The following is a 27316-nucleotide window of genomic DNA, read 5'->3' as shown; positions in this document are numbered from 1 at the left end:
TCATAAGTGGATGTAAACACAGACATCAGTCATTTTACTGAGCCTCTGAGGAACACACTGACAGGCTGGATGGAAGAACGGGCAGCGGTGGATTATGATACACCCCTCTGACGAGCTGAAAACATGGCTGTGTGTAACACTATCCTGTGGTGTGTCTGGCCTACTTTAATCTTACTGTGGATGTGGGAAGCTGGCTGTGACATTCAATATCAAACAGAGGAGGGTAAGTGTTCAGGTGTTCTACACTCAGGACACACAAAAAAAATCTTTTTTACAATTAATATATATAACTTTAACATACTTATGTGATGGTGTTATCATATATCTAAAGTCTGAGGCACATTCCAGTGGACTTTGAGAGGATTGTCAGGGAGTGTTTCAGGAAATGAGAGTTGTTTTTTTTCTCCTCTGGAAGCGATAAAAAGTACTGTGTATAAGAGATTAAATATATGCTCATCTTTTAACTGTTGTCTCGCCACTCACAGTATAAACCACAGATAGCTGCTGTATCCTGAATTAGTTCATAGGAATAAAATCCCTTCAGACTAAGTTTTGAAAAAAAGTCCACACTGCTACAGCTTTTTCAAGTATGATATTGAATATTATATTAAGAGAGTGAATTTATTTTATCCAAAAGGCATGCAGGGAGGTAGTATTCAGATGCTGTAAGTAAGTTAAGAAGCAATAACACAGTGTAAAAAGTTGAATTACAAAGTAAGTATTACAAGCACAATATATCGACTGTTTCAAACTTTGTTGGCTTATTACTATTGATGCATTACTGTGTAAGCAGCATTTGAATGCTGTAGCTGGTTGAGGTAGAGCTAATTTTATCTACTTTATACTGTTGAGTCAGTTAATCTATAACACTGCATCGGCATCTGAACACCAATCATCTGTTTTGTGTGTAAAATGTTAATCTGTAAAAACTTTCTTCGGCTGATAGATAAATGTAGTGGAGTAAAACATTCAACATTTCCCTCAAGTAAAGTACGCAAGCACACAGTTACTTGCCAGCATGTTTTAATATCTAATCTACCATCTGTGGTTCAACCCCAGTGAGCATCATGTTTACAGCTGTCAGGAAAATGCCATGGCTTTTTCAAGAGGATGCAAAAATTATTTTCCGGTCTAAACTATCATGAGAGAATGCTAAAATGATTTCAAGAAAATGCAGAAATATGGGTACATTTAGAAATATCTTGAGTGAATGTAAAACTATTGCGAGAGAATAAAAGTATTTCGTAAAAATCTAAATATTTTTGTATATATTTAAAAAGAATTGCAAAAAAACCTGCAAAAGTATTGCCGTACATTAAAAAAAACTTTATGAGAGAATGCAAAAGATATTCAGAGTTAATAACAATGTATTGCCCTAAATCATATAATATGAAACAAATCAAATTATTGTGAATGAAGCTAGCGGCTAGCTCGTCCTCGACTCTGGCTGCTTAAAGTAGAAATAGCATGCATATTGAGTTCAGAGAGGTTTTTATTTAGCTGCAGAGCTAATCATATGGCTAGTAAAAACTGTAAAATACAACTGACTCCAAATCACATAACTCCTCCCTGAAGGTTTTTGCCTACTGGTATCTGAGGTTGTTTTTGTTTACTTTGTATACAATCCATCAGGTAGTCATGTGACTTTAAAAGAGAAATGTAAATTACTATAACTGTTTGTTTGTTTTTTTTACAAACCATAGTCTGAACAAATCAGTTGGTTAAAAAACGTTATAAATACAAGCCATGCAACATTACAACCAACCATAAAAAATATTTATATATATTATTATAGTTTGAATTTTAAATCTAATTCCACATCTCTGTAAGTGATTTTTTTTTTCATTTTGTGAGAGCAAATTAAATCTGTGGAAGCCCTGAGAGGCAAAAGAGAACAAAAGAACTTCTGGTGATCCATTTTCTAAGGCTGATCGAAATTGTTTATTTTCTGTGTTTATCACTTAAGAACAGGTGACAAATTAGTTGTGCCAGGATAATCTCACTAAGTTCCTTAAAGGTAGGGTCTGGAGGATTTTCCAGTTGCTGTTTGTAAACACACATTCAAATTCGGCCCCTCCTATCAGGCTCAACTCTCCCGGGTGTAAGGAGCCCGGAGGTACGGAAGAAGGCTTCACAGAAGGTTCAGGCAAGGCTCACGCTGGTGCACGCTTGGACACGCTCGGGCACGGCACCTGCGCTCTCTCATTGGCTGGGGAAATCTCCGCCCAGAAGCAGTCCGAGCTCACAAAAACATCAAAATACAGTTAAAGGGCAGGAGCTCTGCAAACAGAGTCACCACCACACATGAGTAGAAGCCCATAGGTGATGATTAAGCAGGATTTCATTTGTATATGTCTATATTTTGTTTCGTTTGAAAATCCTCCAGATCCTACCTTTAAATATATTATTTGTTAAACTGTATGTTTGCAAGTACTATCATGTCTTTGTTTTGGCTATGTGCCTTGTGTTTATAGTGTGTGGTGAAATTAAAACTCATCTGGAGGAAAACATGAATGCGCTTAGTCTTACTTAGAAAATGGAGTACTGGTGCACCTCAGCCTCTTGTATCCAAAATAATTATGACAATAACAAACACTACTGAAAATAAATGAATAAATAAATAAACAACATTGCCTGCCAAAACTTTTTTGCCTTCGCACCGGCAATAACCGTGGCCAGAGGCATTGTTGTGAATGCAATATCTCAAGAACAGCTTGAGGGAATTTTTTCAAATTTGGCACAAACATCTACTTGGAATCAATAGTGACCTGATTAGAATTTGGTGGTCAGAGGTCAAGGTCACTGTGAGCTGCATCCATCTCATTCTCATGGATGCAATATCTCAAGGAGGCCTTGAGGGGGTTTCCTAAAATTTGGCACAAACATCCACTTGGGCTCAACAATGAACAGATCAGAATTTGGTGGTCGAAACTCAAAGTAACTGTGACCTTCCAAAATGTTTGCGTAACTCAAGGATTCATGCTAATTATGACAGTTTTCACAATACAATGATGAAGTTTTAACATTTTATATCCAAAAGGTCAATGGTCAACTTCACTGAGACATCATAATGTTCTGCATAAACACTTTTCTGGCCATTATTCAGTGTCATATCTCAGGAACAGAAGGGGAGACATTTGGCACTATACAGTACATTTGATAATGAATTGATGACTCTAATCTTGGGTGTTGTCCTGGCAAAACTTGTTCCCACCATTTTCACAGATGAAACATTTAATCAGTTTAGGCAGAATCTCCAAACAAAACCTTTTTTTCCTCACCAGTGTCCTTAAGTCATGAACACAGGATAGAAAACAGTTTAGATCAAATGGATCACCAGACTTCAGTCTTTCTCACTTGCCTCTCGGGGCTTCCATACAGATCTCCTGACCTACCAGAAGAGTTTTATATCTAGAAAGAGGAAGCAGACAACACCCTGATAAAGACATGCTGAAAACAATTGGGAAATTGTGGAATTTATTTAATGAATCAAGAGAAGCCTCATTATGTATGATTCAATGTGGTGCAAATCCTAAATCCACCATGATTCACCAACGTTAACTTTCTTTTTCTTTGTTTAGTGGAGATTTTCCATTCTGATAAACAGACCAAACTGGAATGGAAATCTGACCCACCCAGACAAGTAAGTTTGGTTCTTACGTAATATGTTTTTATTTCAGGCTTGATTAGTGTACACCAAGGAAACTATATCACCATATCTTTTATAGTTTCATTGATGTACACTAAAAATAGTCAATGAATCGCTGAATAATGATTTTACAACAGTTTGACCTAACTGGTAATTGCTAACTCTATTAACGTGTTAGTTTATTGACTCCGTATTAGAGTAATTTTAATGTGGTACATGACGTTATGAAACATCAGTACATGAATAATCAGTCATACTGTTTGATGGACACAGACAACATGACTGGCTGATATGCAGTTTAATTATCATATCATGTATTTACCCTGTAATTCCACTGGTATCTTAGGGTTTAGTCTTGTACAGAGGTCTCATCAAGGTTTCTGAGGGTACCTGTAGTTCTGCCCTGCAGCTTTTCACTGATGTTCTCTTGCATCTTTCCTGTCATCACAGTGGAGTGAAATTCAGCTCAAAGTGGGCACACAGAGTCCAGTGCCTGTGCTCCAAGCTTGTGGAAAAATCGCGACGAGAACTATTTTGAGCAAGCGGATGGAACGGAAAGATGCCCACCATCTCCTGATGGATATTTCGTTTGCCCAAGAAGAGGAGCCATCTGGTCAGCTCGGCCCATTACAAGTCCATCTTTTTGACTCAGACATACCAGTCCCAAGATTTCAATATGGCTGGAACGTGCTGGACCTTCAGACCTCAAGTCCGTTCCCTGTCATAGTCCCTCCAGACCAAATATCCCGCCACCTGAACCGCAGCCTGGCTCTGAGCCTCGGCTCTGTCAGCCGCAGAGGCTTTCAGCTCGCCTTCTCCTACTCAGGAACATGTGTGCTGATAGCATCCATCAGACTGTACTACAGGAAGTGCCCTGACATTGTGTCTCACCTTACCTCATTTAATGGGACAGGGGCCCTGTCAGGTCCCCTGACGGGTGCCTGTGTGAAGGGAGCTGTGGAGGTTTTTCCACCTATTAGGGAATGTACTGTAGATGGAGTATGGAGTCCACTGCAGGGGGGATGTACCTGTGAACCTGGACGTCAAGTTGTGGATGAAACCTGTGAAGGTATGGACAAGATTTTTCAGTTAATATATATATATATATATGATATATATGATAACTGATGATGATATACGTGTATATGAGAGAAAAACCTGAATTGACAGTTTAGGTGGCTAAAAACTAACCAATTAAGGCAACTTATGCTCAGTGCCATTTCCTTGTATGTACACGACACAAGAGTTTTCTACTCACAAGTTATTGTGAATAAACACTGTGGTTCAGTCTATACTTTAAAAAAGAAAAAGTGTCATTGCAACTAACTTCAGTAATGTTAGATATTATTTTATGCCACCACAACTCTCAATATTTATTTACTCTAAGTTACAGTAACTCAAGTTATTTGAAGATTTATTGTGTCGAGTTTTACCTTTCATGAAAGCACTGTGGCCCAGAGGTAGAGCAGGTCATCCACCAATGGGAAGATCAGTGGAAGTGTCCTTGAGCAAGATACTGAACCCCAAATTGCTCCAGATGAGTGCGGGAGTGAGTGTGAGTGTGTTAAAAACTGAGTAGCAGGTGGCACCTTGTATGGTAGCCTCGGCCACCAGTGTATGAATGTGTGTGTGAATGGGTGAATGTGACTCGTAGTGTAAAAAGCGCTGTGGGTGGTTGGATGACTAGAAAGGTGCTATACAAATGCAGATTCATTTACTACTGTACTGCCAGCAACCATAAGCTTAGGAGAAAAGAAGATTTATTTGGAGAACAAAACAACAAAACAACAACAAAACAATACAATAAGCTGCCAATGTTGCTAAATAAATTTGAGAACTTAAAAACATATCAATTGGACATTAGGTCAGCTGAATGCATGATTTTAAGTTCTGATAGTTAAACAAATTGAACTTCAAACTGACAAATCTAATAAGAGAGTTAGAAGGAAAATTGGCTTTTACTTTAAATGCTAAAGTTTTAGGTTCCTAACAACTTGTAATTGTTATTTATGTCAAAAAAACGTATGGTGACTTTTTTTCTTTAGTATAGACCAGGGGTATTTAACGTTTTTCAGGCTATAGGGACCCCTTAGCTAAAGGAGAAGAAAGATGGAGCAAGGACCCCTAACTGCATATATTGTATAAAATTTACTTGCATATTAAATTGGGCCTACAATAACATGTAGGGGGGCGGCACGGTGGTGTGGTGGGTTCCTGGTTCAATCCCGGGTGTGGGAGCCCATGTACGGAGCTTGCATGTTCACCCTGTGTCAGCGTGGGCTTGAATGGTTGTCTGCCCAACGTCCCGGTGTCAGCTGGGATAGGCTCCAGCCCCCACGCGACCCCCAAGAGGATAAGCGGTTAGAAAATGGATGGATGGATAGATAACATATAGGGCAGCCCTAAAGTGCCATGTATAAACACATCTTTTTGTGGTGAATACAATACTAACCTATTAAAATAATAATTATTGACAGATTCATACATTTTTAAATCATGTTTTAATGTAAATCCAACATTTGGAAGGCATGTTGATTTAGCGTAGGTTAGCTAGCTTACATGATCACGGGAAGATTCATTCATAGGTAACAGTTAGCCTAGCATCAGTGTTGTTGAAAAAACATTCTAGATTACATAAAGTAAATAAATAATTGATATATATATATTTAATTATAATTCCCAACACAGTGAAGTTAGCCTGTAACATGTGGCGTAAGCTCTTCCTCTATGCTTACAAACATTGAAGGAGACAGGGTGTATTAACAAAACAACAGTGAGAAACACAATGAATTGTCCTGGAATATTTTGTGTCAATGTGCAACAAATAACAATCTGGTTTCTGGATGAACGCCAACAGATGTCACCATGACAGCATTTTATTTTTGTCCAGTAGCAGGCAGCTAAACAAGAAACAAGTCATGTGCTGCTGACGCAAACATTTCACAATATAGGTTTTTCACATTTTGGCCAAGGAAAAAACCAAAAACCAACCCTCTTGGATAGGCTTAATGGATGACTTTCACATCCTCTTCACCATAATCGTTTTCCTTCTAAATTTGACATATTTCCTGTGCATTGCTCAGCAGATAATAATAATTCTCAATTTAATGTTCTCTCTATCTAAAAACAAGACTCTGCTGGAGCCAAGCAGGCAGGAGCATTAATGGACCCAACACCATACTGACAGTTTACTATATTTAGGACTGTACTTCAAGTTAGGCTGAACATAAGGGCTATTTCAAATCTCTTTGGAATCATGACTATGCTCAAAAAATGTCAATAAGCTGATTATTAGATATCCTGAGTGCAATTTTTTTGTGCTCATTAACCCCCAGCTATAATATCTTGCTTCTTTGACCTGAACCTGCCCATGGGTTTTCTGTATGGCTTAATTTAGGAAAAAAAATCAACATGTGAGCACAATATACACTGTAATATACAAGAATGATCGTGAATGTACATTTTGGCACAGGGCCCTTTATGAGATGGGGCCACACGCCATTCATATAGTCCTAGGGCTGAGTATTATATAAAAAATTACGATACAAGTACCAATGCCAGTACCCTTAAAGTGATACAGAGTGCTTCATTTGATACCTTTTTCTATACTTCATTCAATACCCATCATGTGAATGCAGCAGTGTGTAGTATAGCCAAATTTTCAGACGTTTTATTGGTATCTCGGCATGCTGAACTACCAGCTTCAACCACCAAATAAACCACACCATAGATTGTATCAGTTCTGAGTACTGATACCCACTGATAAAATTGGTTGGACAGTTTTCTCGTAATCCTCATCCAAAAAATGAATGGAAGTGAATGGGCGGCCACATGTGGGTGGCCCGTGGACATGCCCCCTGAGTTGGATCAACACCAAAATTGATTCTAAGTTGGCATATGTTACATCCCTCAACCTAATTTTGTGATTTGTGATTGTGTTTATAGCTATGCCGCCCCACTGCTCATGAAAAGTAGTTGCTTGCTTTGCCTCAATAGTAAACAAACCTGCCTGATTCTAGCACAAGAGGAACATTAGTATTCATCTTCTGGGGACCATAAATATGAACATTAAAGTCATTGCCATCTGATTAGTAGTTCTCAAGACATTTAAGTCCGGATCAAAGTGTTGGACAAAAAATGGAACAACTCTACCAGACTCTGGAACAAAGAGTAAAACCAAACAATTTTCCATCAAAACGCTGTATCTCACAACTGAGAAAATATGATAAACTAGAAGGACGCTCGGAAAGCACAGACGTCTACCAAGGCCAATATTCCAGTCATCTATGACAGTGATTTCCAACTGGTCAAATCTCGGGGTCTAGATTTCTCCTTAGTCATGAGTTCGATATCCCACAGTTTAATACATGCAGTGTCATACTTTTGCTTGTCTCTGTCAAAAAGCTGTCTGTTAGCTACTCACTCTATAGCAGGAAATGGCACTTCAAAATAAAAGCTCTGTGCTGGAAATTTACTGTACTTAAAAAGTGTGAGGTTTTTTACAAGCTTGACTCTACTGGATTCTAAGTTGTATTGCATTTATTCCACCCAGGCCAAATCTTCATCATCACTATGTTAACAAAAGTGGAAAATAATTTATATATCTTCCCTGAAGTTCAGATCTGTTCCAAAATTTAATGGGTTCTTCCTCGGACCATACTATACTCTTCCACCAAGAGAGTAGAAAAGAGACAGTCACTATTTCTATTTCTCCAGCATGTAGGATGGGCTACTACAAACCAGCCAATGAGAGTGGAGGATGCCAGCTGTGCCCATCAAATACCAGGACACATGGGGAGGGATCACAGAGGTGCGACTGTCTACAAGGTTTCAGCCGCCTGCCAACCGACCCTGATGACCTTGGCTGCACCAGTAAGAAACACTCAGTGGGCTTATTGGAAATATGCAGGTGTCATCCTATTATTAACTAATTTATGGGATTAGACATTAAAGTCTGTATGTGAATTTGAAAATTGTCAGTTTTAGTGCCCCCCCAGTGGTAATATCAGAAAAGACATCCATCCATCCATCCATCCATCCATCCATCATGGATATGATGCAGTTTGATTATGTATTTATTGTATAATGTGATGCTACTGGTTTCCTACCTTTTACTGTACTGTACTGTCTTGTTCTCCACAGAGCCGCCCTCTGCTCCTGTGAATCTAACAGCCCATCATCATAATGACTCTATGCTCATACTGACGTGGGATCCTCCTCATGACTGGGGAGGCAGACAGGAAATGATGTATCGCGTCAAGTGTGAGAAGAAGGCAGAGGACGGCATTCACTGGGAGGCATGTGGGGACAATGTGGTTTTCCTGCCAGACTCAGTGAAGCTGACCAACACATCAGTCAGCATCACAGAAGTGAATCCACAGTGTGACTACAGACTGTCAGTGCAAGCCTGGAATGATATATCCACACTGCAGGGGGCGCCACCTTCATCCACTGCCACTGTTACTATACACAGATGTATGTAAGCCCTCTTAGATTATGTCAATATTATCGATTGTTGAGTGCCTCTGACTGGCTTACCCTAACCCTAACCAATCTTAAACGTCTTGCCTAAAGCTAACTAATCCAACCAGTAAAGGCAATGAGTATAAGCCAATTAGAGGGAGAGCCAGGCAGGTCATGTCTTCGCTATTCTAGGAAATGCAAATTTGCGCAGGGCATTGAGGATTCAATTCTGGTTACAGTTCCCAACCTTCTCCCCTACTTTAAATTTCCTACTGTGAAGGAGCTAGCTTGTTTATCTAAAGGATCTGTATACAACATCCAGAGTATACCTATGATTCAGAGTCTGAGCCGGTATTGTCTGCACACTAGGGGTGTAACGGTACACAAAAATCTCGGTTCGGTACGTACCTCGGTACACAAGTCACGGTTCGTTTTTTTTTGGTACAGTAATGAAAAAAATAGACAACTATTAAATATCATTTACTTATTGGTAACTTTATTAAAACATACCACCACAGCAGTTAACTCTTTTTACACAATTTGTGAATGAAACAAATATATATAAAATCCTGCTTTTTCACATTGTTTGAATGAAAATAGAAATATAAAAGTGAAAAATAAAATCCTGCTGTTTTTTTAACACATTTTTTGAATGAAAAATATAAATATACATTTCTGCTTTAACAGTTTTACTCAATTAAAATAAAAAGTATAGTGCAGCTGGTCAGCTTTAAAGCCTGCTCAGATTCAGTTTTACTAGGAACTTACTTAGCTTTCCCACTTTGTTAAAGTGCAGTAAACAAAACATGCTTATATCTAAAGTGCAGCTTAAACAATTTTACTCAACTCCAATGGCGTTGGTTATTTCTTTAGCGCGATGGTCAGGGAAACGCTCTTTCTTTTTAAACGACGACGATATCGTAGTTTGCACCAGATTGCTTTTTCTAGTCGTGCCGGTTAACGTTCAAACTCGGGTGGTGTCGCTTTAGATGCGTTAGCATGTTAGACGTGTTTCCAAGTACATACCCGACCGCTGTTCTGCAGTGTCGGCACACTGCTTTTGTCTTGTCAACTTGTTTATTTCCATCTTCGTATTTTACCCTGAAACCAAAGTGTTCCCAAACGGAGGACTTAAGGTTTGCGGGTGGGTCTTCAGGTTCGTCAGGCTCACTTGCCATGTTGTCAAAATGCGAGAATGTGCTGCACAAAGTGAAAGCGGAGATTTACGGTTGGACTCGGTCCGTCACTCAATTATGTCCGTCGGGGAACTAGATATTTTAAATGGTTCGGCTCGCAAAACGGAATTAAAATAAAACAAAATAAAATAAAATAATATCCTGCGCCCAATAATTCAATACAGGGTCGTACCGAACCGAAAGTCGCGTACCGAACGGTTCGACACAAATACATGTACCGTTACGGCCCTACTGCACACAGCTTTTAAAATAGAGGTTGCTGAGCCAGTGGCTAGCAACTAACAGTGCTAACAGCCAAACAACAGCAACAGTGCTGACAGAGCTAACAGTGTTAACCTGGGGAGAAACCAGATTTGGACTTTTGTGATGATGCTGTTGCTATTATCAGTTGTAAACGCTATCAGAGTATGTCACTTGCCCAGGTTTGCAAATCGGCGCCTGCAAAGCTGTGTACCGCAACCAACCTGTTATCTGTAATTATCCTCAAGCAACAGCCGGACCCGCCAGGACCCGTTAATATAAGTCCCATGACTCAACCCTTGATCTGACATACAGTTTTGCATAATTTATTGCTCTGTCAGATGTGCAAAGCACTCACTCACTCAGTTCCCAGCACAGACTGTATATGAAGATGGACGAAGCGTCTCCACTTACCCCCACTGTATAGAAGTGAAGCTAAAATATCCCAGATATGGGTGCTGCCATCTTGCTTTGGTGACGTCACTTGGAGCCAGAGTCTGTGCAGGAGCAATCTCCATGTTATCGAGTTTTGCACCCATACACCTGTCTGACCAATTGCGAGCAGTGCCGTTGAATGGGAGCCCACAGATTGGCTCACACAGTTGTCAACCATGTTGTAAAAATCTGTTTTATAGCATTAAATAACTAATTAAAACCAAACTTACCAGAAAAAATGAGACTTGAACATTCAGCAGGGTGATAAAAACTACCTTAAATGACAGAAACCATCCTTGGGAAAAATTTATTTGATTTGTACTTTAAGGTTTTAGCTTGCCCCATGTCCAATGCCCCCTCTGTGTCTAACATGGAGGGGGCAGAGTTTACGACCTATACTGCAGCCAGCCACTAGGGGGTAATCGAGATGTTTCAGCTTCACTTTTGGGGGGCTGTCTTATCGTTCATCTTTACATACAGTCTATGGGTCCCACTTGTTGCTGATGTAGTGCAAAGTGACATAAAGATAACCAATTTTGTGGTAATCTTTCCAAATATCTAAAGTAACTGCCCTGTTGTTATCAGTCAGCTGCACCCTCAGCTCTGGAATAATGTTTTGTTGAATGTCTTCAGCATATTTTTTGGAGTTGCTGCGTGATACAGTTGTCAGAATAGGCAGGAGCTGCTGAGCCTCTTCATGACCACCGGTACTTATGATTATTTTTGTTCTCACCTGCTGCCCACCTGCATTTACTTAGTTTTTACTTGTGCCTGTGGGACTTTTAACTCGCCTTTACTACTTTACTGTTACACTATATTTGAACACTGTCCTGTTGCTGCCACTAGTGGCCACTTTGGGTGCTGTTAAGCTATAGGTACATAGGCTTGCTTTAAAGCCTCACAGGGTACTAAAACAAAATCATAAAGTGTATCTTTGAAGCTAACACAATGTCAAAAGTACTGTTTATTTCTGAGCCACAGGAAACACTTGTGCTTTCTTGCAGGGAAAGTTCCACCTGTGGTGATCACTGTGACCCCACCCTTCAACATCTCAAAGCATGAAATACCACCAGCTCCTCAGCACCAGAGTCGCTTCTCTGTATGGCTGACAGTTGGTATTTTATTCGGCATCCTGCTGCTCATGGCTCTAATCCCCATTGGTCTGTGTGTCCTGCGCAGCAACTACACTAAACTCAGGTGAAGAAACCTTCCACTTCTGTGTCTTTGGTAAACTACTTTAAAGTCACTGTTGAGCTGAGAGGTTGAGTGTGGTAAAGATGGGGCAATAATCAAAATTATTACAGAGCATACTGTATCCATAGTAACATATTTTTTTAAAGATGAATTTCTGAGCACTGTCATTGTGAGATATGTGCACACACAGCGAGTAGAAAGCAAACCAACCATGACTGAGCGCTTTTAAGATAAATGTGAGGAGTTGGTTTTGTGCCGAATCACAAATGGAGTGAGTGCAAATATATAATATCCCATGAAGAAAACCTCTGAGCTTAGATGCCTGTGGATATTCTCATTTATCCAGGTCATAGTTATCTCAAGGCAATTGAATTGAATGCAACTGGACTTAGTTTTGACTTAGAAGACGTTTCACCTCTTATCCAAGAGGCTTCATCAGTTTATGCTTGACAGACTAGGCTGGAACTACTAGTTCTTGGAGGATTTGGGAGGATTTTGTGAAGAGTTGAAATGTCTGACATTGGTCCCCCCAAAGACTAGCATGAAAAAAGATAGTGTGGCAGACAACAATGCAAGGTGCTACATAATTTCATGTCGTTTATTTAATATTTATTTCCAGGGTCCTTAAGGTTTTTCAGGCAAAGGACCTCTTAGCTGAAAAAGAGATGGAACATGGCCCCCCTACTATATGTATAGTAGAAACCTTTTCTGAGTAAAATGTTTATTCAAATTTGAATTATACATTGCATACATTACAAAGCATGGCAACACGTACATCCGCATTAAGAGTCTCAAAAAAAGGAGAGAAAAAAAAAACTTAAATTAATTAGTATTGCCAAATAATAAAATAAGATAAAATAAATCTACATTAACATAAGTTTATCAGTTTTGGCCACATTCACAATTAAATCAATACAGCACCTTATCACTTTGATAATCTAAAATATGTAATCACAGGAGCCTATAGAATCAAGAGCCTGTCTATCTTTACATGGCGTTTTGCTTTTGCGTTTTCACTTTCATTGCCATTGAGGGAGGGTGGGAGGCAGTGATTTCAGCCGAGACAGAGTTATCTGTTTTTTGCCACCAATGAAAGAATATGCAGAAAGTAAGCCTTTCTCTTATCTCTTGACCCGTCAGGGATTGCTTCTAAAATCAATCAACATTCTGAGTTTTACAAGTAGCATCTATATTCCTAAAATCTGCAGAAAATCTGCGTAGTTTTCCAGGTGGCGATTCCATATAAACCTGCCTTCTATGGTGCATATGATACTAAACTATTAGAATAATAATTATTGTTAAATTCATAAATTCATACATTATGCTTCTTCTGAGGTGTATGGTATTTTAGAATCTATTGCTCAAAGAGTTACGAAATCCATTGTGGCTCACAAGAATATTTGTACACTTGAAATAATAATACAGCTAATTGGCCAGTATGTTCCATCTGTACATAATTGTTAGCTATCCAGTTCACCTCACAGTTAGGTTCAGGTACCTCACAGTGATTAAGTGTTAGCTGACTGACCTAATTGCACAAGGGTAACAGTTAGCCTATCATCAATCTGTACTATGTGATTTTTCTTAATGAGCCAATTTATTTGGATAAAAATATGTTGGAAACATCTTAAGTGTATATTTTCAGACAAATTATAAATTTTAAAGAAATAAAAAATTTCAAATTACCAAACAATAACTTGGCGCCCCCTGCAGTAACTTTGAGGACCTCCTAGGGGTCATGGACTCCCTGTTGAAGACCCAGGGTTTATTTGATGGGAATAAATACAGTATGCATTGATAACTACATGACAATTATACAATGCAGTGTATCACAGCACTTATAGCTACTGCTAATATCCAATGTCTGTCCCTAGAAGGGCTTTTAAAATAACAAACGTAAAACATAATAAAACATGACAGTTGAGTATATATTGATATTTTGATCTTATTCCAGTAATTATCAAGATAATTGTGGCAACTGTGGTGGGGACATCAGATAAGAAATTATTATTAATATTTTTTATTTTTTTTCCCAGGGCAAGACATTTTTTCCAGGACATTTAGGTCTATTTTCCAGTGACTCTACACTTGACAAAGTAGTTTCATATGTTCTTGTGTGTACTGTATGGGAACCCTCCTACACAGTGTTAACATGAAGTGATGATGACCAAACTTTCAAGACAAATTTTCTGATAAGCTAATTGAAATGATCATTTTCCCACAGGTCTGACCAGGAAGTAGAGCTATTGCCGATGAACGCTGAATTTTCTTACCGACGTCCACAGGAGGTGGAGGCTGCACTCCAGCCAGCCAACAGTAAGTGATCCTGAACAGTAATAGTGACAAGTTGTCTGTTTTTGTGAATGGTTGTCTGTCTCTATGTGTCAGCCCTGTGATAGTCTGGCGACCTGTCCAGGGTGTACCCTGCTTTTCGACCAGTGTCACCTTGGATAGGCTCCAGCCCCCCCAAGACCCCTAACAGGATAATTAGTTTCAGAAAATGAATGAATGAATGTCTGTTTCCACTTCAACATTAAGAGGCATGATTGCCGTGTTTTGAAGTTTATGTGAATTATGTTTTGGTATTTCTATTACAAATTCAAATTGAGATGTTTTTGCACACAGCATTTTCTGTAGTATGTAAATATCCCAATGTGCTACTGCTTTTACACATAATTTTTTTTATACTCTTTTATTTTGACTCATGTAAACAAGAACCTGATTTTAACAGTACAGGATACACAAATATACATGTTCACTTTTCTATATAGATTTGTTTTTGTATTTAACCACTCACAAACAGACTTATGGATAAGATTAATTTGCTATTTAGGATATCTAATTTAATTCATTTTAGTATTGAAGGAGGTCCTGCCTCTGTTGAAATGTTGCCAATAATGCCTGTTTTGTGGGTATGCAGGTACCTTTTCATTTATGACATTTGAAAGTAAATCTTTTAAAATACTTTTTTTTTTCTCAGTGGTGGAGGGTGTGGTCCAGTTATTGGAGGGGCTCAGTGGCAGGCTGTTGGACAGTCTTAAGGAGGTCCTGGTAGAGAGAAACCAGCTCACCCTGGGCAAGGAGCTTGGCAAAGGTCAGTTCATGTCTGATCAACATTAATCTTGTTTTACCCTCACAATGCAGGACCATCGATTGCAAACCCTCAAATGAACCCTTGACTATTTCTATCAAGTTTCATGGCAATCTATCCAATAGTCATTATGACATTCCACGCCAAACTTCATGGTGGCAAAAAGTCAGGAAATTACCAGAGTCATTATGATTAATTGTCTAGGAACCCATAACGTCTGTATTATATTTTGTAACAATCCGTCGAGTAGATATAGAAATATTTCACTGAATGTTTAAAACTTTAACTTGCTGGTTGAACTACAGATAAAATCAGGGAATTGCCAGGTCTTCAGGATTCATCCTCTGGGGACCATAAATCATCAGAAATTCTCATGGCAATCCATACAAATGTTACTTTGACACTTCACTCTGCACCAAAGTGGCAGAAAGACTGTCTGACATTGCTATCCTAATGGTGACATGCTGCTAGCATAAGATGTAGTCAGGTTTTGAGTTGTTATGTTAATCAAGGCTAGAACTAGGTGCAGAAATCTTGATTGAACTACTTATTTTTTTGTGACGTGACGATGTAACTCATGAGTCTGTAGGTTAACCACAGGAGTTAATTCCTTTTGCAATACTATGCTTTAGAATATCTTTGTGAAATCAGAGGCAAGACTACTGTTTTAGACATCAATGAAATAATTTAAACTATTTAACCTTAGTTAAAAAATCTGACCTCCATTATTTAAAAATATTTCACCTGGGAGTAAAAGTGAGATTCAGTCCTTACATTGTGCTCTCCAGGAGAGTTTGGTTCAGTCTATGAAGGGGTCTTTACACCAGACGAAGGCGTGGACATCAAGGTGGCTGTGAAGACCATGAGAGGTGTGTACTGAAATCAACCTCTTTATCAGAATTCTACTCTGTTACTTCTTCTTTTTGTAATTTTAACTCTGTCCCACGTTTAGTTGGAATACACAACCAGGAGGACTTGCATGAGTTTCTGAGAGAGGCAGATATCATGAAGAACTTTGATCATGAAAATGTGGTCCGACTACTCGGTAAGATATACTACCTAATTCATGGATGCTGAACTGTCCACTGTCTTCTGTTGGATTATAACATGTTCCTTGAGAAATGTGTAAGACATATCCACTGTGTCCTTTTCTGACTGTTGTCACAAATTTCTGTCCTGATTTTGTCCTTTTCTGACTGTTCTTAGAAAAGGACAAAAATCCATCCTAGAATCCATTGCATGCTGGTCAGTTTAATTTAGTTTTGGCCTGGGCTGGCATTTGTATCACTGTGCAGAAGGAAGCATGCATCTACTCATGGACAAAAGGATTGTGCTCGTAAACATTAATGGAGCCTGCTTTGGCTGAGCTGTAATGTTAGCTAGCTCAGTGGAGCTAGGTGAGCTAGGAGTAGATGCATGCTTTCTTCTGCGTAGCAATACAGGTGGCATGTTTATTTTGGTAGAAAGATAAAAGTTCTTACATAAATGAATTTCTCCTCAGGGGGATTAATAAAGTAAATAAACTTAAACAACAAAGTCTGCTGAGTGCACAACAAAGTTGTTGAGTTTTTCAGTTGTATTATTTTGGTGCTTTGAGCACCACAAGCTGAGTGCCATCTGGTTCTAATATCTTGGAGAGAAGGCAGACATCTCTACGGCCAAATTCGCCAACACCCAGCAACTCACAACAAAACATATTAGACTGATAAATAGCACTACAGGTCAGAGGAAAAATATGTTTTTTTAATTTAAGGTGAACTCTCCCTTTAACCAATCAATCAATCAATCAATCAATCAATCAATCAATCAATCAATCAATCAATCAATCAATCAATCAATCAATTTTATTTATAAAGCCCAATATCACAAATCACAATTTGCCTCACAGGGCTTTACAGCATACGACATCCCTCTGTCCTTATGACCCTCGCAGCGGATAAGGAAAAACTCCCCCAAAAAAACCCTTTAACGAGGAAAAATAAAAAAACCCCACAGTGTTGTCACATCATAGAACTGATTTCTTTTTCAACAGTGATTTGTAACACTTTTGGAGGGCACAGATAAATGATGTTGTCCTGATGATAGGGGTGTCAGATCATTAAAGTGCTTCTATGTGACATCCAAGAGTGCATGCTCAAACAACATTGTGTTGTGTGATTTGGTAGGGAAATCAATAACTTCTTAGATTAGCCATTGGCACATTTTACAGCAAGGTTGCTGTTTTGTGGAACTGCTTCGCTTGCAACTTGACAGTTACGTTAGGGTCATGACCTCATGTAAATTATAAAGAATCATCAAACATTTAAAAACTGAAAAATTCTTTGCCAGTATTAAATGGGGGGCAATGTGAAGGTTGCTTATGGTCAGTGATGGATCTTCGTACATACACATAGGCACCACTCTGAGTGGTGCCAAATTTGTAATAATGGTAATAATAATAATTATAATAATAATAATGGGGGACGGGGCACCAGGGGAAGCTTGCTTAGGGAACCAGATGTGCTAGATCCGGCACTACTTATGGTACCCACAGACTCAGTATAGCCTTCTCCTCTCAACTGCACCAATTTTGTAAAAGATTTGTTTGTGTGTGTGTGTGTGTGTGTGTGTGTGTGTGTGTGTGTGTGTGTGTGTGTGTGTGTTTGTCCTGCAGGGGTTACACTACAGAGAGAGCAGGACTGTCCTCTGCCTGTTCCTCTGGTCATCTTGCCCTACATGAAACATGGAGACCTGCGCCGCTTCCTTATTGCTACAAGATATGGTGAAATCCCTATGGTAAGATACAGTCAGCATATACATGTATATAAATGGGGCTTATTGCAACATCAGCACATGCTGACATAGACGGATACACACAAGGACACTTTGACAGTTTGCTCCCTGATGATAAACAGCATAAAGAATATTTCCTGTGTATTTCAGCTATGGTGTTAGTTTTGTAGCTTTGGCCTTTCTATTGGTTATAATGACACTGTACTCAAGTTACTGCTAAAATAAGGTCTGATAAGGCAAGAAACACCAAGGGTCAGACAATCAGACAGCTACTGTAGCAAACACAATATTTGTAACTACTGTCCAGATGTTATAGAATTTGCATGTATAACTATTCATCGATGAAGAATCCAAGTAACTTTTTCCTCATGCACTGCTGCCAGGCAAGCATTTCCACCTGACCACATTAAATATCAAAACATGAAATTTACCGAGCACATTTATTTTTATATAAAATGACCTTTTTCATTTGGACGCTCCAAAGCCATCCAGACAAAATATCAAATTTTCACACACGATAGCTCATAATCAGAATTATAGGCAGGTTGCAGTTAATTATTTTGAGCACTAATGATGAAGCTCTAAGACTAGCAAAACAGCTGAATCCAGGAATTGAGTTCTGCATGGCTGGTCAGACACCACCAAAACACTGCACCACAGTTTATGATACTGTCAGACAGGGTTAGGTAACCCTTGCTGACAGTGTTTTTTTTCCCCTTTCTTGAAAGGTAAACTGTAAAATTTTATGCCTGCATTACAAAGTGTTGCATCAGGAATATGCATGCATGATGCATGATGTTGAATTGTGTTTGGCAAAAGTTAAGCCAGGTTCAACTACCCTTTGTTTTTTTTGACTGCAGCATCTGTGTTGGAACCCATGTTGCCAACACATCAAAATGACTGGAGAAGCAGTGTTTTTCATGCAGCTGTTATCAGTCTGGACGTGGCCCTGAGTAAGATTTTTGTACTTGCAGTATGGGCTGCGATGAATATTGTAGCCTGTGGGGGTCCCTAGTGGGGCTTTAAACTGCTCTGTCTGTGTTTCAGATGCAAGTCCTGGTTTATCATTACTCACCAGTGCTGTCCGCTCAAATATCCTTCCTGCAGTATCAGTGAAAACCATGACAAAAAAATATTTGTTGATTCCCTTTTGTTAAATAGAGATACACGATTATAACTGGAAAAAAGAAGATTTGATAGGAAAAACCCCCCGAATTAAATGTAATACAGTTTTTTCGTTAAGGAATATAGACTAATCAATAATATAAAACACAGGCAAATCGACATATGGACATTATAATGTAAAATAATCACACTGCTGCAGCTCCAGATTAGTTAAACAGGATCCTCCATCACCCAAAAACATCAGGGGTGTTATAAGGATAAAAGGACATCTGTAGGGGTTGCTGGGGGGGATCCACCCTCTGGAAATTTTATTTTGATTAACAAGCTCTAGTATAATGCTTTTTTTCCTGCATTCTGACATCTTAATTTATTTATTTTTTATCTTACTTTTGTGCTGAAGCATTTCCAGTTTATGCCACTTCGTACTTTAATTCACTATATCTAAGAGAGAAGAATGATTTTACTTCACCCTTTACTTCACTACATATATTTGTCTGCTTTGAAGATTCCAAAATGGTGCAGTGGTTAATATTGTCATTGGCACTTTGGAGAAGTGTTCTCTTCACAGATGAATCCTAGTTTACACTGTATCAGGCAGATGGCAGACTGTGTGTATGGCTACAGACAATTCACATCGGTGCATTTTATAGATGGCATTTGAATGCACAGAGACATGATGACGAGATTCAGAGATCCATCCTCATGCCATTCATTCACCGCGATGACCTCTTGCTGCAGTATGATAATGCGCAGCCTCCTCTTGCAAAGCTCTGTAGACAATTCCTGGAGGCTGACAACATTCCAATTCTTCCATGGCCTGCATACTTACCAGACATGTCACCCACTGAGCATGTTTGGGATGCTCTGGATTAGTGTGTACGACATCATGTTCCACTTCCTGTCATTGAGGAGGTGTGGGCCAACATTCCACAGGTCATAATCAACAACCTGTTCAACTCCATGTGAAGGAGATGGAAGCAAAAACATGAGTACTGTGTTGAAATTTTTGTTCAGTGTACATATTGAGTACTTTTACCTTTGGTACTCTGACAATATTTTAACACCTTTGTACTTTTACTTCAGTAACTTTTGAGTAGGGTGCAGGACTTTTACTTGTAACAGCCAAGTAAAAGTCCTGCACCCTACTCAAAATTCCTCACACTGTTTTACTTAAAAAAAAAAAAATAGATCTGAGTACTTCTGCCACCATTGTATGTCAGCTTTGGTCTATTGGAATATCAAACACGTTTTTGTTTCACTTACACATTCACACAATTTCCCAATAGTTAAAGCAGTGTGCAGTGTGTACTGTTCACCTCTCCTTAACATCTGTCTGTCTGTCTTTCCACTGTGACTTTGACAGTTTTAGGGTACAGTAAAATGAAATGGACTATGCCATTTTAATTCATTTTGGAGCCACACCCCAACGTGAAGTAATGTTATACAATGTGAGGTTTGTAAAATAAAATAAAACTGCGTCTGCTCAACCTGTTGCACTGACAGTAACCTTCAGTATTCTAATATCTCTGTCACAAATAAATATTGAATAGATAAATGACAGAATACACCCTTCTCTTCCCTCTCTCCCAGTTTGTGCCCCATCAGAGTCTCCTGCGCTTCATGATTGACATTGCAACAGGGATGGACTATTTGTGCTCACAGGGGTTCCTGCATAGAGACCTGGCTGCACGCAACTGCATGTGAGTCCATCAGAGGGAGACACTGAGAGGGGGAGCTCATAATGAAGGACTCCTTGTTCATATATGACTGTGTCTCTGTCCTCAGCCATTGGTATTCAACCACAGCTCGTATCTGGGAAGGAAGCTGCTTAACATCTTAATAAAGCAGACTGAGGGCCTCAGAGGAGACAGTGTGTGTTGGGACGAAATATAAAAAACTGTGTGCCAGAACTCTCATTTTGTTGTTTGATCTGAATCCAGAGAGCATTGCCTTACCTGTGCCACTTAAGCAAATGTGCTTTTTGATTTTAATCCACAGGCTGGGGGATGATCTCAGGGTGTGTGTGGCTGACTTTGGACTGTCAAAGAAAATCTACAGCAGCAATTATTATCGTCAAAGAGTAGCCATCCGCGTACCAATCAAGTGGATGGCCATGGAGAGCCTGTCTGAGTCTGTCTACACTACCAAAAGTGACGTGGTGAGCTCAGTCTTCATGGAACATCACTTTATTTAGACAGTCAAATTATAAATAGCTTTGAGGTCAGACTGTCATTTTCATCTTGATATTTACTGTACATCTGATTGTTGTTGCTGTCCTCTCAGTGGTCTTTCGGGGTGACCATGTGGGAGATTGTGTCCCGAGGGAGGACTCCCTATCCTGGAGTTCACAACCATGAGCTGCTGGACCTTCTGCTGTCTGGACACAGGCTCAAACCGCCCGAAGATTGTGACCAAAAACTGTGAGTTCCTGTGCTCGTTAAGGGACATCTCTCATTTTTTATTTTGATGAGAGCTTTTTAAATACAGTATTAACAGAAAGCTGGGGGTACAGAAATGAATTGATATTATATATATATATATATATATATATGATATTGATAATAATTGATATTAATAGTGTACATTCCAAAGCAACAGTAAGCCTCTAATATATAGCAAACTGATAACGGAATATTTCACCTGCAGTTTGTTTACAAACTCTCACACAACTTGTGCAGTATAATAGTGGCATTTATGCTCAGTACTTCTCAAACACACGCATTTTGCTAAAACATCACAATTTAAAACACATCAGTAGCAAGCAGCAACCGCTAGCACGGAAAAAAAACAACAACACGGAAGTTCCAAAAACTGCAGTTCCTTGAATGGCCACATGAGGCTGGCTCCAAAATTGAGTCAATCCCCGTAGACTGCCATGTTAAAATGCCCAACTTTACAGCTGAAATAGACATGTTTACAGCCTGGTGCAAAAAAATGGTTTTGGTCTCCATAGCTGATTTCCCTGTTCATGACAACTGTACAGGAGTTGAATTTTTATACAACCCACCCATTTACATTTTATGAAGGCATAAAGTTACGCATAATTAAGGGTGGGCTGCTTTCAGTGACAGGCTATCAATAGTGTTGTCAGCTTTTCAGTTAGATCCACCTCTTGCTCCTCCAAGCTCCACCCTCTCGCCAAACTATGGTCACTTCTGGCTCCACTTGATCAACAGGAGTTGATCTCTTGAGCTCAAAAGCACACGTGTACCCATGCACACATGGGGTGCGCTACTCATAGGTGTAAGTGTTTTGCATGCTACACATACTAGGTTACATTATTATTTAAAAAAGTCAAGGTTGATGTCAAGGTTGTACAACATTACACATTATAAAAGAGTGCTTGTTCTTTATTTAACCTTTATTTTACCAGGCAGATTTGCTTGAGATCAAATGATCTCTTTTACGAGCAAGGCTTGGCCAAAATGGCAGCATTAGAGAACAAAACATAATAAGACACACATAAAAAAAGAAGCACAGACATGAGAAAAAGAGAGAAAGGCCCAGAGTCCCATGGAGTGGTTATGCCCTACAAATAAAGTTCGGTGGGGGGAGGAGGAGGAGGAGGAGGAGGAGGAGGAGAGGGCTGGATGGGGGCAGAGAAGGTGCTATCAGGGGATCCTGAGTAGGAAAAGTTCATGTTAAACAAAAACAGTGAAAAACAGTGCACCACAATACACACTAAAAGAGCACTTATGTGATGATGATAAAATACTATGCAGTAAAACATTTGCACACTCCAAAATTTGCCATTATAAAGCCTATAAGCCGAGTTTTAAAATTATTAATGGTGATAAGTTCCTGCAATTTTAGTGATTTTTGAAGACCGTTCCAGGCGGAGGGAGCAGAGTACACGAATGCCCTCTTCCCAAACTCAGTACGATTTCTGGGGACAGAGGCAGATAGAAAGTCCAGAGAGTGCAAACTGTATGATGGATTTGATGTAAAAGTGAGGTAGGTGCAGAGGTATGAGGGGAGTAGTCCAATAATTGCTTTATAGATGAAGGTGTACCAGTGGAGAAGCCTGTGAGCAGACAAGGACAGCCAGCCTACTTTAGAATACAGAGTACAATGATGGGTGAGTGATTTACAGCTGGTAATGAATCTTAAGGCACAATGATACATGGCATCCAGCATATGCAATGAGGTATTCATGTATTCATGGTATTCAGCAGGCATTCATGTACAGTACATCACCATAATCTAATAATGGAGTAAAAGTAGCAGCAACAAAGCCTTTTTTTTTTTTTTAGAAACAAAAGAAAAACAAGATTTATTTCGGAAATAAAAGCCCAATCTCACCTTTAGTTTCTTTGCCAGGTTCTCGATATGGGGTTTAAAAGACATCATCAAGGATGATACCTAGGTATTTAAAAGTGGAAACGATCTCAATAAGAGTACCTTGAGATGTATATAGAGTAGGACGACAATTAGTTTTGTCCCTGGATTTAGTAAAGATCATCATTTTAGTTTTACCTGCATTGAGCACAAGTCTCAAAAACAGGAGTTGGGCTTCTATTTCTTTAAAAGCAGCTTGCAAGCAACCAACAGCCATCAACACAGTGCCTCCAAAACAATAAATAACAGTATCATCTGCATAAAAATGGAAATTTGCATTTTGGACACGTTTCCACAAATCATTGATATAAATGTAAACAGCAAGGGACCTAATATAGAGCCTTGTGGCACCCCCTTGTGGACAGCCAGGGTATCAGAGGAGCAACCATCAATTTTAACACATTGAGTCCTGCCTGAAAGATAGTTAGACAACCAACCAACAGCAGAATTAGACAGTCCTATATTAGCCAGTCTGTGCATTAATACATCATGGTCCACCGTATCGAAGGCCTTGGAAAAATCAATAAAAATAGAAGCACAGTGTTGTTTGCTCTCCAGGGCCATAAAAATATCATTCACTACTTTAGTAGCTGCAGTGGCTGTACTGTGTGACTTTCTAAAGCCAGATTGATAACAGGATAAAATTTCATCAAGACACAAGAAATCCTTCAACTGATCACTAACATTGCTAACAGGTTTTTTGTGTGTCCACACATAAATGTACAGTTACTCTATAACTGTATTTAAAAACAAAGACATCAGAATGTGCTACGATGAACCATTGCAGCCGGTCTTCCTGTAATAACTTTGTTTCAAGCTTCTGATTGGCCAGCATCTTCTTATTCTTTGTGTGATTGGGTTATATCTCCGCCTACTGGTTTGGCATGCTCTCTACAGTGCCTATGTTGTGTTTCTGCATTGTCACTTGTTAGCGCAGCACCAACACGTATGTAAGATTTGTTTAAATTGATTATCAAAGCCACGGTATAGCGGATATAAACAATAACTGAAGTTGAGTTTTGGTTTATAAAGACAAGTGGAAGTGAGAAAGCCGTTCAGCGCCTGTCTCTGCTCACCACGGGCAGCTGTTAAACCAAATCTGCCAGAGAGTTGGAGGGAGACAGTGTGGCTGTATGCCAGACTAGTTTATTTGTTGTTAAGCTCAATGGTGGGTTATTACTTACATTAGACTGGCTTATTGAGTTGTTTTAATAGTGGTTTAATTTCACAACAGTAACAAATAATGCTGAGGCTTAGGGCAATCACTGTCGTTGCCTGGCTGTCCATGAAGGTGGGTCAGGGAGACATTGATGCTGCTCCGCAGGGCGCACAATTTGTGTTCGGTAACTGTGGTGGCTCTGACAGCGGAAGTTTAAGCGGGAGGGGCAGGAGCTCGACTCAAATGCAGTTATTGGACGTACAGCATGCTTTTAAAAAAGGTGTTAATTTGTTTACTATGTATCTATTAATTAGACATGTCTTCTGATTATCTCATGCATCTTCCCACATAACAGATTTTTTAGTTTTTAATTTTACTGATGATCCCCAACAGAGTCAAAGACAATAACATATCTGTGGCACAAAATCATGCCTTTTTTACAGATTCCAGGAAAACATTAGTTTAGTTGAACTGCGCTCAACGTATAGATGAAACCTGTAACGAAGGGTCACACTTAGTCAATACTTTGTTTAAGCCATTGCTAAAGGGAATATTCTTGTATATCTACAGTACAGTATATGTATTTACGCAAAGCTGATTCCCTCCTCCATCTCACCCCAAACACAGTTATGAAGTCATGCATAGCTGCTGGGATAAGGAACCGACCCGCAGGCCTTGCTTCAGGGAACTGGGTGAGACACTGAAAGGTCTTCTGTCGGAGCTGCCGGTGCTGGAGGCCAGCCAGGAGGCCAGCTACATCAACTATGGCCTGGAGGTTGCTGCTGCTGCTGCTGCGGCAGCTCCCTCTCAAGAGCCACAGACAGATTCTGGGGGAAGATGGGAAAATGTCTACCTGCCATCTCCTGTGGGTGCTGCTGCAGCCAGGGATGAGGATGTGGATGTAGAGGATGGCTACCTAAAGTTTATTACTAGCTCAGCAGATAAGGAAGATGATAATCACTGAAGAGGACAGTGTTTTTATAAGTTACAAAATGGAATTCTGTTTCAATGTGGCTTTCTCATGAACTGTGAGTTTGAGAGAGACAGATTTTGCATGTGTGCATAGATCACTCAGGGACATTTCCAGGCTGGGAGGGGACAGCCAGAGATGGAACAGGCTCTAATCATCTGACTGACCATAATTGGGTACCCCCTTACCAAATATGGAAGTTTATATAGAGAGAGCAACAGAAACTAAAATTTATTTTTGCACTTTTTTAAAATTGTTGTATATCTGTATTGTATAGCTGTCAAATATGGCATGTCAAATATGAAATATATAAAAATATACTAAATTAAAATTATGAGATTCAAAGTGAAAATTTTGACCTTTTGTAAAGTAATAATGATAAAAACATAGTAAAAGTTATAGGATAATTCAAAATTTATCTAAAAATTTTGACACAAAGTCAACATTTTTACTATTGCATATTTAAGACTTGGTATCTAATAACTACAATGTTAATTTTGATGTATTACTTCATAATTTTGACCTACCACTGTTACTACTTTGTCATACTTTGTTTTTTCTTTTTCTGGAGGAAACGGTCTTCTAGAAATTTGAATGGAACCATAGCCTCAGTGGCGCCCCCTGAAACTTTTCATACAGGTGGTACGGAATTGCGTACTGATATAGTTAGTTTTTTTATTATACAGTTAATGTTACTAATTATCTGATGTGCATAGACTAATACTGGTACAGTTAACATTTTGAGTTCCACAACAATCCTGTTTTAATGTTTATGTATCTATACGTGTTAGGCCGGTGGTTCCCAATTGGTGGGTCGTGGTCCAAAAGTGAGTTACTGGTCCATTCTGAATGGACCGCAAATGACTCACAAATGTGTCAAGTTTGTAATAAACACACTTGATTTTGAAGTACAGTAAATTTTCTGGCACAGAACTTTTATTTTGAAGTGCGGTTTCCTGCTGTAGCGTAAGTGACTAATGGACAGCTACTTAACAGAGACAGCAAACTAGCTCGATGACATGGCCAAACGCAAGTATGATGCTGAATATACTAAACTGTGTGGACCTTGAGCTAATGACTAAAGAGAAATCTGGACCCTGTGGCTGGACTAGTTGGGAACCACTGTGTTAGGTGATTCACCGTTCTTCAAATAGACTGGTTGTCCTTATAAAGATAAATGTACAGCTTTACAGTAGTTTGAAGGAGTACATTGATTGTAAAGACCAAATCCTATATTGGGAAAGAGCCTGCTCAAGTTAAGGGGAGACTCTTGGGTACCCATAGAACTGATTTTCCATTACCAAAATTTAGCCTTAATTTGGAGTGTTATAGAGGGATGATGTTTCTTGTAGGCCCATATGGAAGTTAGCATCACCCTGGTTCCCTCACCAAAAAGCCAATTTTTATAATACACAGTAACTAGTCCATACCCACTGAGTGCACAGTTGCCCACATACAGTTTCACATGGTGTGTGTTTGGGATACAGGTTATAGGAAATTGCAGATTAAATAGTCAATTGAACCCATTAAGAAGAGCAATGTATTCAGACAGAGTTTTTGTAAATTTGATAGTACGATTGCTCGGCTACAGCTGGTGGTGGATACATACGTATGTATCAACGTGTGTGCGCAGTAACTTGTGGGGTGAATGCATACAATTCAATTAAAAGTGACTTTGTAAAAG

At 39.2% G+C, this 27316-nt stretch overlaps 1 protein-coding gene across 1 annotated transcript; it reads left to right on the top strand.

Moving 5' to 3' along the window:
• On the top strand, positions 1–27316 carry si:ch73-40a2.1 (tyrosine-protein kinase receptor TYRO3). Its single transcript, XM_050067980.1, has 15 exons — positions 1–223; positions 3582–3643; positions 4100–4718; positions 8366–8521; positions 8792–9124; positions 11988–12180; positions 14402–14493; positions 15158–15271; positions 16057–16137; positions 16221–16313; positions 17922–18043; positions 20756–20865; positions 21164–21323; positions 21449–21585; positions 25290–27316. Exons 1-15 carry the CDS (start codon positions 124–126, stop codon positions 25624–25626), a joined length of 2709 nt encoding a protein of 902 aa, XP_049923937.1. The 5' UTR covers positions 1–123; the 3' UTR covers positions 25627–27316.

This window comes from Epinephelus moara, chromosome 17 (genome assembly GCF_006386435.1).
Source record: "Epinephelus moara isolate mb chromosome 17, YSFRI_EMoa_1.0, whole genome shotgun sequence".
NCBI classification, from domain to species: Eukaryota; Metazoa; Chordata; class Actinopteri; order Perciformes; family Serranidae; genus Epinephelus; species Epinephelus moara.
The sequence above is the reverse complement of the archived record's forward strand: the minus strand, read 5'-3'. Positions and strand labels throughout refer to the sequence as shown.